The sequence below is a fragment of the Danio rerio genome, chromosome 16, assembly GCF_049306965.1.
Source record: "Danio rerio strain Tuebingen ecotype United States chromosome 16, GRCz12tu, whole genome shotgun sequence".
Lineage (NCBI taxonomy): Eukaryota > Metazoa > Chordata > Actinopteri > Cypriniformes > Danionidae > Danio > Danio rerio.
In genome coordinates this window covers 52,095,234-52,109,684 of record NC_133191.1, presented here as the reverse complement: position 1 = coordinate 52,109,684, position 14,451 = coordinate 52,095,234, and the positions used below count along the sequence as shown (strand labels likewise).

The following is a 14,451-nucleotide window of genomic DNA, read 5'->3' as shown; positions in this document are numbered from 1 at the left end:
GTAAAAAAATGTCGGGTTTTAAGAAAATGTTAAATGTAATAGAGCCCCGTTACATTATTCCTTCATAAGCCCATTTCAGTCAGATGATTTCTGTTTTCAGATCCACTGAAATGGCAGATGACAGTCAAATCAAGCTGATCTGTGATGTCTGCGGAAAAGGAGAACACTCATCTCTCTGAAAATAAAAAAAATACTTTAAAATTAATTGAACCTGAGTTCCATATAAAAACTAAATAGTTTTTTCTTTTTAAACTGTTACAATATTATATTTATTTTTTTATAGGAAGCTTTTTGGTTTTGAGTACAAAGAAGGATTTGTTTTATTTGCAACTAAGCAGAAACCCCGAAAGTATAGCTCTATCACTGTTTGTCATACTTTTATGATGTTAGTTGTAATACATTAAAAAATTAAATCAGAGAAATCCACTGGCTTTTTTCTTTTTTTGCTGTACCGACCCGTGACACCACTGTATCGTACCGAACTGAACCGCGATTTTTGTGAACCGGTACACAACAATAAATATAAATAAACTTTTCAGTAATTTTTCACAATGTTATTGTACAGCAAACAGTATGTGCCATCTTTAAAATTAATAAAGATTAATGAGTTAATGAAACAAACAAATGAACAAACTGAACAAAAGCCCTTACTATATACACTCACACACTCATTATACAGACCCTAATAATACCATTTATCTATATTCCTTTTTGAGCCACAATTCTGTTAATACAGCTTCTACTATTGATGTACCTTAAGGTAAATATTAAATCGCCATTACTGTATATTGAAGGTGTGTGCGTGCTGTAAACCACTATTATGGAGGACAGTGGCGGTTCTAGTTTAAATGACACCCTGGGTGAACCAACCCAAAAAGTCTGTTACTCTGGTTTCACGACGCATGAACGGCACGTTTTTTGTTGAGGTGCATGCCAACAACCGGGATTGACACAGAAGTGTGTGAGGCACACGGAAATGGTTTTCTGTGCTCATGCATCAGTTTGCTTTCACTAGAGTTGAACCAGCGCTGAGAGGGAGAGGCAGTGCATCAGCTATGTCAGTGACACCAACAATAATTTAGTGGCTGCATTTTATTTATCAAAATATTGAGAATTTACAAAAGAACGTTAAAATTAATAATATCGACAGCAAAATCATTTTGGGGTGGCCCTTGGGGGTGCCCCTGGTCAGAGTCACTTGTTTGTTCTTATTGGCCTGCTTTTCACCGGGATTTTACACTTTTGAGATTTACTTGAGATAGAGCTGCACAATTAATCGTTAAAAGGTCGCGATCTCGATTCGACCCTCTAGACGATCTTAATCCAGCATTTCTACGATTCTGCCAATCATATTTTCAAGTTCAGGAAAGAAGAAAAGGCAGCTACACGACTCACGAGTCTTTTCATTGTTTTACACACGTTTCTCAGTGACATTGACACCTCCAAATGATGTCACATTGAGTCGCATACTGTATTTACAAGGTATAATTCAAAAATGTAATTTTTGTCTTAATATAATGATGTTTTCGCGATCGGGAAATCACACGTGACGTGAGCTGCTGACCGTGAGCTGTTATCACAGAGAGGGCGCGTGTGTGCGCTCTACTTAATGATAGACGCGCGCGCCTTAAGTAAACAGAACCTGCATATGTTGCGAGTAACAGGTAATACAGTTGTAAATAATATTCAGTTTGTGGCACAGAGTGATCGTTTGGGAGCCGCGTGCGAAGTATGAACAAGCTCTTAGCAGTCGGAATGAAACCGAAAGTGTGCACTTCATTTAAATGATCGTATCGCATTTTAGAGCTTTGATTAAGACAAGCATTTGATGTGTTTTTTCTTTCATAGCAAACTCACAGTTGTGCATGAAAATAAATGTTTACAATGTTAGTATAAGTACACTGAAAAAAGTGTTGCATGCAGAACTGTTGCAAACAATTTATTTGTGTTGAATTTAAACAAACAAATTAAGTTTAATAATGTTTAACTTAATTTGTTTGTTTAAATTCAGCATAAATAAATTGTTTAAAACCACTTAACGAAAAAAAAAATGAGTAAATCCAAGGAATCATCTTTGAATTATTTTTTTCAGTGTACTCTATATTGTTGAATATAATCTGATAATGGCAAATGTCTGATTTTACCATTGAATAAAATTGTCTAATATGACAGATTGCAAGCATACATCTCAAACATAATAATTCAACATCAGAATTATTATAAGTAGAATAGAATTATTTATAGAAACCAGTAGACCTACACATAATATTATTATCGATATTGTGCCATATGCTTGTTTTTACCATACCTTTATTTTACATCTACAGAATCGTGAGAAAATCGTGATCTTTATTTTAAGCAAAAAAAAATCATGATTCTCATTTTAGCCAGAATCATGCAGCTCTAACTTGAGATTTACCTGTGTTTGTGGCTCACAGTGAGGCCATTTCCATGTACTGAACACCTATTATTCAGCTATGCCCATGTACTTTCAGATTTTATTTCATTTCATGACACCTTTAAATAAACATTTGTGGCTCAGTACTAAACTGCAAACCTGAGATAAACCCGAGAAAACAGAGAAAATGCCTTTAAAAATATGTACAGTACTTGAAATCTACAGACACACTTTGATACTTGAGGTTTTTACTCACTTTAATTCTTATATTACTGCTATGTGCTTTAGTTATTTTTAAATATTCCTGTGTAGCTATTTATTTATTTTTTCTATCTTCAGACGGCATGAATAATGCATGCGCACCACACACTGACACGCATCAAAACGAGAAGTCTTTTCCCTAGTCTAACATTTGAGCCGGTGTCACGACATTCCCGCCTTCTGTAATCCACGCAAAAGACGACCTTGCACCGGAGACTTTTGAGCAAATGTTTTTATTCAGCTGTTTTTTGCAGCTCTTTTAGCCTGACGCATTGTCCGTGTCATCTCGAGGGTGACAGGTTATTGCGGTCCAGCGCCAGGCTCGGCTATAAAACAGATTTACAGATTGTTAGCTTGCAGGTCCCAGGAGGCGGAAATTTCTCAAGCTTGAATGTTTTTGCCACGCGGCTCTGCTCTAACAGCTTGTCTTGCATTAAATCCTATCATGCCCCCCTGTGATTTTTCCAGCCCGAACAAACACCAACATCTCCGTGCAATTTAACCTCACTCAACCTGTGCGTGACGGGAGAGAACTGAAAGAAATCTATTAGCTTCACTAAAACAAACAGACCAAACCTCCTGGGCTCTTCAGAATCAATCTGAATCATCTGAATAAATAGAATCATCAGGCTGTACTTAAACACAGATTTTCTTGTATTATTATTATTTTTATGCTTCCTGCAGGCATAGAACTTCTACATGATGTCATATAGACCCAATGTCATATATACCCAAATGTAATGGGAACGTTGAATTGTATTTGGAAATGAAAACAACTCAATACAAATGAATGCAAACGTCATAGTGGTGACGTCCACACAATGTTAAGGTTTAACACGATTAGATGTTGATATTTGGTTGATTTTAGGTTGCTTTTAGGTTGGACGGCAGAACCCATTGTCAGGCCGACGTCAATGTCCAATGTCCAACCTAAAAGCAACCTAAAATCAACCAAATATCAACATCTAATCGTGTTACACCTTGACATTACCACTGTGACATCTATCAGACGTTGGATTTTGGTCACTTTCCAACACAACCTAAAATTAACCAACTATCAACGTAATTTGACGTTCTTATTGGACATCAAAATAACATTGTCTTTAGCCGCTGGCTAGACATTGAATTTTGGTCACCTGACTTCATGACCTCAATCTAACCTAATATTAACGTCTAATGATGTTGTGTGCCTGCTGAGCGAATATAGTATTCATTAGTGAAATTTAGTAGTATCATACTTCTATTTTATTTAGCCTAAATGTATAAAAGTCTGGTGATTTCAGGTAAGGCCACATCTAAGTGTCTTTTTAGTTTAGTTTAATGTTTATATTTTAGATTAAACTTGATTCGGTTATTTGGGAAAAAATATTTATTTACTGAAAGTTTTAAATGACTTTTTGTAGATGGTGTTTTTTTTAATGACAAGCATATTTATATTGACAATTGTACTCTTAGTTTGGTTCCAGTTATAGTAGCATAGTAGTTTAATAGTGTAGTGCAGGGGTTCTGCACTGTAAACCCTAATGTTGTCTTTACTCAAACAATTAAGTTGACTGAACATAACTTAAAATTTTGCTTGTTAGTCCTATCACTTAAAAATATGTGTTAATTTAACTTATGTACCATGAATAATGCATTAACAAGTGTAGTGAGCTCAAAATCATGATTAATACTTTGAAAAAATAGGTTATTTTTACCAATGTAGTCTTGACTGTAAAATTCTAATATGTGTTTTTTTGTGTAATTTATTTAAACATTTTTTTCATAGTATATTATTCCACGCATGCATGTGCACACATGCATATATATATATATATATATATATATATATATATATATATATATATATATATATATATAGAGAGAGAGAGATAGATAGATAGATAGATAGATAGATAGATGGATAGATAGATAGATAGATAGATAGATAGATAGATAGATAGATAGATAGATAGATAGATGGATGGATGGATGGATGGATGGATGGATGGATGGATGGATGGATGGATGGATGGATGGATGGATGGATGGATGGATGGATGGATGGATGGATGGATGGATGGATGGATGGATGGATGGATGGATAGATAGATAGATAGATAGATAGATAGATAGATAGATAGATAGATAGATAGATAGATAGATAGATAGATAGATAGATAGATAGATAGATAGATAGATAGATAGATAGATAGATAGATAGATAGATAGAATGAAATGTCTGTCACTTGTTTCATTTTTTTGTTATCCATGGAATACAAAGAGAAATAAGTATGTATAGTAAAAAAAAAAAAATAGCAGAAAATGCACTGCCAGTTTATTGCAAGGTTCTTGTAGGGTAATATACAGCACTAACCCAGATATAATTTTAAACTATTAAAATATTCACAAAAGTCACTTTTTTTACTTTTCAAAGTTAAAAGTTCAAAAGCATAAATAAATGAGAGAAAATAAAAATATAAACATTAACCACAAAATAAGGAAAACTGATGATTTTTTTAAAAAATGACTTTTTTTTTAACAATACCATAACATCACTAATAATTATTTAAGTCTTAAGTTCTACTAAATGACAAAACTCTGTCAAAATCAGTTGAAAATTATGGAAAAAAATATTTTAAAAATGTTATTTTTTTTATATTTTTTTCTCCATTTTTTGAGTGCCTTTGACAAATATTTGCTGTTTATTGTGGTGATATGCCTGACCCAAAGAGCACAGACATTTTTTAAGCTACCCCTGAGCACTTGTTGCTTGATTTCTAAATTTCTACATTAGACCAGAAACACCCTTTAGCTATAATCGTGTACATTTTGCAAAATCCACAGAATCCTGCATTATTCAGTTCAATTCACCTTTATTTCTAAAGCGCTTTTACAATGTACATTGTGTCAAAGCAGCTTCACATAAATGGTCATAGTAATTGGAACAGAGTAGTTAAGTTTTTAGTGTTTAAGTTCAGTTCAGTTTAGCTCAGTTCAGTTTGGTTTAAAATCATAACTGAGAGTCCAAACAATGAAGAGCAAATTCATCAATGGGGAGCTCTACCGATCCTGAACCATGCAAGCTAGAGACGACAGGGAAGAGGAAAAAAAACTTCACAGATAAGCGATTGAAGAAAAAAAACCTTGAGGAAAGATCCAGCTGGACAAGTGATTTCTATTCTAATTCACTTGTTTTTTTTTTTTTTGTCTCCTATAGCTGTTCAGTGTGGGAATCCTGGGACTCCGGCTAATGGACGTGTGTCTCATGTTTCTGGCACCACCTTTTCTCACTCAATCATCTACTCATGTGTGGAGGGATATCGGCTCTCCGGTTCACCCACTCGACAGTGCCTGGCCAACGGGACCTGGTCTGGAGGAGAGCCAAACTGCACCTGTAAGTACAATACACAAAACACAATAGTGTGAACAGGGTTATAAAAAAAATAATAGTCATACTTCCCTTGTCGATTGATTTAATAAATAGTTGTTGACGTTTTTGCATTATTGAAATGTTATGTTTAAATATGCAAATGAGGCAGTGTTTTAATTCAGAACTCCTAGTGCTTTATTCACCTTATTCTTCGCGTACAAGCAGGTGCAGCCATTTGAATCGTTTTGGCTCAAGACTTCCAGTCTCATTCACTTCCATTCATTTTTAGATGTTAAAAACAGCTCATTATGCTGGTTGATGTTGCAAACTGATCTTGTCTTTTTATATTATTCTGATTTGTCTGTATAGTCATGCAAACACTTGTTTGTAGAGCAAGTAGTTTGACCGTTTTCATCTATCCTTCCCATCCCTGACATGCGTTTCTCTCTAAATGTTGGCATTCGTACAGCATTCGGCGTTCCATAATAACAAGACGCCCATTCCTAATTAGCCAACCCATCTTACCATGCGTTTGTTGTTGCGCTGTTCACCTCTTGAGTAAATCTCATTAATGCAGCCAGATTTATTACTGCCGCTGTATAAGTAATAGCAGGTTGGAATGACGGGCAGAATCAATCTGGGCCTGACGTATAATGCGAGATTGATGTTGGAGTAGTCTGAAAATAATGAGCAGAGGATTTCAGATGACATTACTCAATGCTCCGGCGTGCTGCTCTTTGTAGACGCGACAAGATAAACTGTGGATGTTGAAGGTGAAGTCAATTCAGAATAACACGATTGATGAATGCTGTCAGACACGCCCTCTGCCTGACATTGATTGGTCAAAAAGAAGCCCCGCCCCCCATTGAACTGCATGTACATTGACTTTAACATTCGATTGTGGTCAGATCAATGGCAGTCGTTGTCTATTTTTGACATGCCATGTGACTGATGACATCATATCAGTCTAGATAATGGTAATTCAGGCTAATAGATCTGGACGTTAAAGCATGTTTGCTGTCTTATTGAGCATTATTCATCATGCTAAATGGGGATTTTTGAATTTGCTAGAAAGTCTAATAAATTAAACTGTCATTAAAGTGTTTATAAAAAATTAAAGCCACAGTTTTGAGAGGAAGAAAAAAGTTGTGAGCTCAAATTGAAAAATATTAGGCAGGAAGTTAAGCATGCCTGCAAACTTGCAAATGTCAGAAATAAATGAGCAATTTAAAAAGTCAGAATTGGTGTAAAGCTGAAATTGTGAGGGGAAGTCAAAATTGTAAGATTAAGTCAGAAATGCTATTGAAATAAAGCCTGACTTTTAAAATTGTGAATTAAAAAAAAATTAAAAAGTCAGAATTGTGAGATGATAAACTCCAAGTAAATGGACATAATAAAGGCATAATTGCAGAAATTACAGTCAGAATTGTAAGGAAGTCCATATATACACAAAATAAAATTTAAATTGTAGAAATAATTGCAAAAAAAAAAACAGACTATAAACTCAATATACATTTAGTAATGTGAGATAAAACAATATTTTCTTAAAATCAAATCAAATTTAAAAACAAAATGGTATTGAAAACAAACTTTCATTGTGTATATATATATATATATATATATTCTAGTAATATTTTCTTATTCTTATAACTTATGCGACCCCAGATTAATAAAGGGACTAAGCCGAAAAGAAAATAAATGAATTTAATTTAATTTAATTTAATTTAATTTAATTTAATTTAATTTAATTTAATTTAATTTGATTTGATTTAATTTAATTTAATTTAATTTAATTTAATTTAATTTAATTTAATTTAATTTAATTTAATGAAAAAAACCACTAAAATAAAATAAAATGAAATAAATCAAAATAAAATAAAATGAAATAAATAAATAAAAATGGGTGCTGATCACTGTTTGTGAATAGGAATAACAAAGCATTATGGACATATTGACATACATCTGGAAACAGACACCATTATCCAAGTGGCTTTCTACAAGTAGCCTGAACACACAGCATCATTAAACTGTTTTTTTTATGTTTATGGTCTGCAAGGAAATGAAAATCAAACAAAGTGTTGCTCCAGTTACAGCTCTGCCTCTCACATTTATAGTTTAATGGTCAAGCCTCGGGCGTAAGATGCCACAGATGAAAAATCACATTTCAGAACAATATATTCAGTTAAACAACATTTTGACTGTCAAAGCATTACTGGTGTGACTCAGTCAAGCAGCTTGTGTTTATTGCATTCATTGTGTACTATAAATATTGTAATATAGTGTAGCGTACAATCGGTTTACTGACTATCACTTGAATTTTTATTAAAACTTGTAATTAAACATGTCCTGCAGAGTTTCACAATATTTATATGATAATTATTATTAAATATATAGCTAAAAAGTTTGTTTATTAATTGGTAAACTATTTCTGCTATTTTATTCGGTTTTATTTATAAGCTCTGGTTTTATTTTTAATCTTGGGTTAGTTTTTTCATTTGCAAGTTTTCTATTGTTGACACGTCATTAATCTAAATTAAAAATCTAAAACTAAAATCTAATGTCATTAAAATAATTATAATAATAAACTGATAAAAGGTTGATGTGATTTCATAAAATTTCAGAACAACCCTTTTTTTAATAAAATACTGTAAAATTCTGGCAGCCACAGATGCCGTTTTTTTTTTTTTACTGTCAATTTTACGATTGTTTTTTTTAATCGTGTAGATTCAGGTTTTACGTTTTTTTTTAAGACTTTCTAGTCATGTCGTATTTCTTCTTACAGCAACAGACAAACGGTACATATCTATAAAGCATTTGTTCTTCTCTTATTAGTGATCAGCTGTGGGGATTAAGGTGTTCCTGCTAGCACTTATATTTTTATTTTATTTCCTTTTTAAATTTAGTTTTATTTTATTTACTTTTTAAGTTTTATTTTATTTTATTTTATTTACTTTTTAATTTAATTTTTAGTTCATTTTTCTAACATTTTAATTTAATTTTATTTTATTTTATTTACTTTTTAATTTAATTTGTATATCATTTTTTACTTGTTAATTTAATTTTAATTTAATTTTATTTACTTTTTAATTAAATTTTTATTTTATTTTATTTTATTTACTTTTCAATATTTTAATTCTATTTTATTTACTTTTTAATTAAATTTTTATTTTATTTTATTTACTTTTTTAATAAAATTTTTATTTTATTTACTGTTTAATTCAATTGTATTTTTTTAGTTTTGATTTTATTGTATTGTATTTACTTTTAATTAAATTTATATTTTATTTTATTTACTTTTAATTCAATTTTAATTTTACAGTTTTTCTCAGTTGCTTTGGTGCATTTCCCACAACACTATTTACATTTGCACAACAGTTAATGCATTTCTCAAAACAATTAATCATTTGTGCACATCATAATAACAGTTTCCCTCCAACAAATTGCAAATGCTTTTGGACACGCATCAATTGCTTTAATACAACTCTCTGCTATTTATAACATTATCATTTGCTCATGTTATGTCAGTCATAATTAACTAAACTTGTGAATGCTGAATAGTCCCTCCATATAAAACTAACAGTCCTCATTTCATTACTTAAGTCATTACATACAAAAAATGGTGAACTAGTTGTCAAAATCTGTCAAGCTAATTTTTTTTTTATGAAACTTTTTTTTCCTAAAAAAAATGAAAAAAAAATTTAACAAAATCGCTTTTTAAATCGAACAAGTTCATGAATGATTTACAGACCTGTGTATGTTTAGGTTCAGTTCCAATATGTACTGCAATATTGTTTACAGTTGTGCACAGCTCTACCCAAAGGAAGTTTATGTTTGTTGTAAATCAGGGTGTGTTTATTCTTTTGCACAATGATGTGAATAAATTAAAATTGAGAAGAGCAAATGCAGTAAAAATGTGAAACATACATATTCAGTGTCTTGTACTCAGATACCTCATTAAATGCAGTGATGTCTAACTATACTGTAGCCTTGCTGTCTTGAGCATTTTCAGGCAGTGTCACCAAAATCTGACTTTTTTTGCATTGAAAAAGAGTAGTAAAATGGCTTTGTCATGTTTTCATTACGGCAGTTTACAGAGTAAACTGCCGTAATGAAAACATGACAAAGCCATTTGACTATCTTGTTCATGAACAATGGTGTCAGGACTTTTCATCTTGATGACCCTGACACTTTCATTGACATCAGTATTTGCTTTTGCAGGTTATCAACTAGGTTTTACAGTTTGTACTAATTGTTTTGAGAAATGCATTAACTGTTGAGCAAATCTAAATAGGGTTGCGAGAAATGCACCAAAGCCACTGAGAAAAACTGTATTTTATTTGATTTTAACTTATTTTGCTTTATTTTATTTTGCTATTTTATTTAATTTTATTTATTTATTTATTTTGCTTCATTGTGTTTTGTTTTAATTTAATTACATTTCATTTATAAATTTATTTTATTTTATTTTATTTACTTTTAAATTAAATTTATTTTTATTAGATTTTATTGTATTTGCTTTTTAATTTAATTTTAGTTTTTTTAATATTTGATTTTTATTGTATTGTTTTTACTTTTAATTAAATTTAAATTTTTTATTTTTTTATTTTGTTTTTTTGTTTTTTTGTTATTTTTTTTTATTTTTATTTTATTTTATTTTGCTTTGTTATTTTGCTATTTTATTTTGCTATTTTATTTTGTTTTATTTTGCTTCTTTTTTTGTTTTTGTTTTTTGTCTACAGAACAAACCACTGTTATACAATGACTTTCCTAATTACCCTAACTTGCCTAATTAACCTACTAAAGCCATTAAATGTCACTTTACGCTGAATACTAGTATCCTGAAAAATATCTAGTCAAATATTATGTGCTGTCATCATGGCAAAGATAAAAGAAATCAGTTATGCAAAATGAGTTATTAAAACAGATTTAAAACACACAAATTGGGGGAGAAAATATAAAGGGGGGCTAATATTTACTACACATGTCCATAAAGCATTCGATTTTCTTCTTTTACAGTGATCAGCTGTGGGGATTCAGGTGTTCCAGCCAGCGGTCTGAGAACTGGCGAGGATTTCACCGTCGGCCACAACGTGTCATATTCCTGCCAGCCGGGATTCATGATGGAGAACGGGAGCTCTGCGATTCGCACCTGCACCCACAACGGCACCTGGAGCGGCTCTTTACCATCCTGCCAAGGTAAAGAGTCTTCAGATGATTCCTTAAAATCCCGATCCTGAGCCTTTCTGGTGGATTGCCGAATTGTTGAGTCCCACAGACAAGCAGATGCTGCTCTGCAGATGCCAGGAGGTGTTGCATTGTAAATGGATTGTCATTGTGAAATGAAAAAAATCAAAGAATAAGGGTTAATCGTCAGAGAGAAAGAGATTTGGGAATAATTGCTAACACTCTTCTTGCTGACGTCCGATATACAGCAATATATGCCGAGCTAGTGTTTCTTCCCATGCTGATAAACTTTCGCTGACCGGTTATGGTGACTTTTTTCCATTTTATACGGTTCCTTTTACAGCATCAATGTTGTAATGTAATTAAAATACAATTCGTTAAATAGACTTCGTCATTCATTTAGTTGCTCAAGCGTTAAACGACACAAAAAGCTGTTTACTCACACGTCAGGATCGGCAGGCTAGCGCGGAAGCGCCATTGAATATATTGGGTGAAAATGCTCATATTATAAAGACATGGCGGGGAAAATGTAGTTTAATGCAGTGCTTCCTGTACAGTCTGAAACGCACTTTATATTGGATATCACTCAGCCAGTGGAGATCGCTGATTTTTAAAGAAAACAGACCTTAAACGTGCCAGTTTTGTAATGGCATACAGTTCACCGGAAGCACTTAACCCAGGTTACTGCCAAATTAAAAGTTCTTTAGCATACTTCAGAATATACCCTATTACTGAGCTCATCCAAAAAAGGCTGTTACCAGAAATTCTGTGACAAATTACAACCATTTCTATGGTATTTTTAGAGTTTTAAATGCTGTTTTTATTTTTATTTGTTTACATGTAAATTAATATCATATAGATGTCATATTTAAATAGGAATTAATTGTATATTTAGTCCTTAAGTAAATCATTTTATTATTATTTGTTTAATTTGAGTTTTAATTGTACAAAATAACCTTTATAGATGGGCAAATTTATTCTAAAATATATTTGTAATTATATATCAGACATAAATAATAGATAATAAATATAGTAAAAAAAAATATTTAAAAAATTATTTAAAATGTTTTAAAAATCTTTTAAAAATTATCTTTTTAAAACTATCTTTATAATATAGCATAAAGATAATTTTAATGGCAACTAATAATATTTATTTATTTATTGGTTTGTTTGTTGGCCTAATTATTAATTTATTGACTTTTTAAAAAATGGTACAGTTTTAAATAACTAATAATAAACTTTAATTTTAAAGGTTATTTTTCATATTTTATATTAATATTTAATTTTAAGACATAATAACGTTTATTACTATTCAGTGGTGTCGCTGGCCGGTACAGGCCCTATAAAAGCACTTCATGTTGCGGTATCTTTGTGACGCAGATGAAAGTGAAGGGGTAGTGTGTTGTTGGGGAATCTGTCGTGGATGAAAGTGAAGAGTATTGGGGTGGCTTGGTGTCGACGACAAAAGTGAAAATGGGGGTGGGGGGATGGGAGGAGATGTGATGAGGTGGAATTGGCGCCCCCTGTTGTTATAATACATGCTCATTTTAATATATTTAATTTTTAAACAACATTTACTTTATTACTATAACTAAAACAAATAATATTTATTAGTAGTATTATTAATGCATTAGGATCATGTTTATTAATATTGGTTGAAATAAATTTTTTAAATCATTTAATTTTTAATATTCAATATTTAACTATGGGGCAATGCAGTGGGTAGTGATGTCGCCTCACAGCAAAATAGTCGAGCCTTGGCTGGGTCAGTTGGCATTTCAATGTTGAGTTTGCATGTTCTCCCATGTTGGCATGGGTTTCCTCCAGGTGCTCCGGTTTCCCCTACAAGTCCACAGACATGCACAGACATGTGTTATAGGTGAATAGGGTAAGCTAAATTGTTTGTAGTGAATTTGTGTTAATAAGTGTGTTTCCCAGTAATGGGTTGCAGCTGGTAAAACATCCGTTCCGAAAAACGTATGCTGGATAAGTTGGCGGTTCATTCTGCTGTGGCGACCCCTGGTTAATAAATGGACTAAACCGAAAAAAAAGGAATGTATGAATGTTAAACTATATGTTTTTATTTATTTTATAAAAATAAGTTTGTGTTTTAATGTGGACCTATTATGGTCATTTTTACAAGATGTAAAATAAGTCTCCTAGATGTGCATGTCAAATTTTAGCACCAAATACCCCATAAATAATGTTTTATAACTTTTTGAAACTGCCCTTTTTAGGCTTTGATCCAGGCTGTGCTTATTTGGTGACTGTCACTTTAAATTTAAACGAGATCATGCTCCCAGCCCTCTTTTTAAAACGGGGTGGAGCTATAAACGCCTATGTGTCAGCATTGTGGCAGATTCAAAACTCTAATGGCGGACGACTGCTTCTCACTAAGGGCTGTTTATGCTAATGAGGGAGTGATCATTAATAATGGGCGGGGCTTTTTCCCTTTGATGACACTTACAAAGGGAGAATGCCAATCAGATTGTTTCTGCAGACTGTTTTTATCAAGTGTGATTATAAAAAAAATAATAATAATCATTTTTACCATTAGAGGCTGGCTCTATTCACAGACTGTTGCCACAAAACCCCTATATTTTTGCATATTGGGTCCGCTTTAAAATGACCAATAAAAATATGTAATATTTCTTATTCATAGCTATAAATGTTTTTACACATTTAGTGTGAAAAATCCATAATCACATCCAGCCATTCTCCCTTGATCAGATAACGACACTGTTTAATTTTAAATACCTTTGTATATTTCACAGCTTTTTTCCCACTGGATTCCATCTTGGCTTTGTGATGGGTGTCGTTTCTGTCAGTACTCTCCTTTCAGCCTTTAATTATAAATTTTCAAAACAGATTTTGCTTATATCAGTCCAAAATCCCTGATAGGAAACTTTCCATCCTTCTGCATTCTCGTTAGTGCTCAGACATTATTGACAGTTGCTTGAAATGTTGATATTTTATCCTCATTACAAAGTTGGTAATTGACGAATATGAGCATGAATATCCCGGCCTGTTTGCTCTCAACTCATCTTGTTTGTTAATTGGGGTCATAAACTGAGAAATCAAAATAGGTTTGCTCTTTTGACATATTGAAGGTCTTTCTGCTATAAAAACATCCTCTCAGAACTCTCTCTTCAGTAAACGACAGGTTATGGAGTGAGCATTTTATTATTTAATAGTGTGTCTAAACTCCTCCTTCACAGAAGAACTTTGATGCCTACTTCTACATCACTGCTCATTT

The 14,451-nt window shown here is 32.2% G+C and overlaps 1 protein-coding gene across 5 annotated transcripts in view; it reads left to right on the top strand.

Moving 5' to 3' along the window:
- Positions 1-14,451, top strand: part of csmd3a (CUB and Sushi multiple domains 3a) — a 598,216-nt gene that overhangs the window by 504,499 nt on the left and 79,266 nt on the right. For all 5 annotated transcript variants that reach the window (XM_068214255.2, XM_068214256.2, XM_021467030.3 and 2 more), the window contains 2 exons: positions 5,859-6,035; positions 11,028-11,207. In XM_068214255.2, the coding sequence (XP_068070356.1) occupies positions 5,859-6,035; positions 11,028-11,207 (357 nt within the window). The remainder of the gene's footprint in view (positions 1-5,858; positions 6,036-11,027; positions 11,208-14,451) is intronic.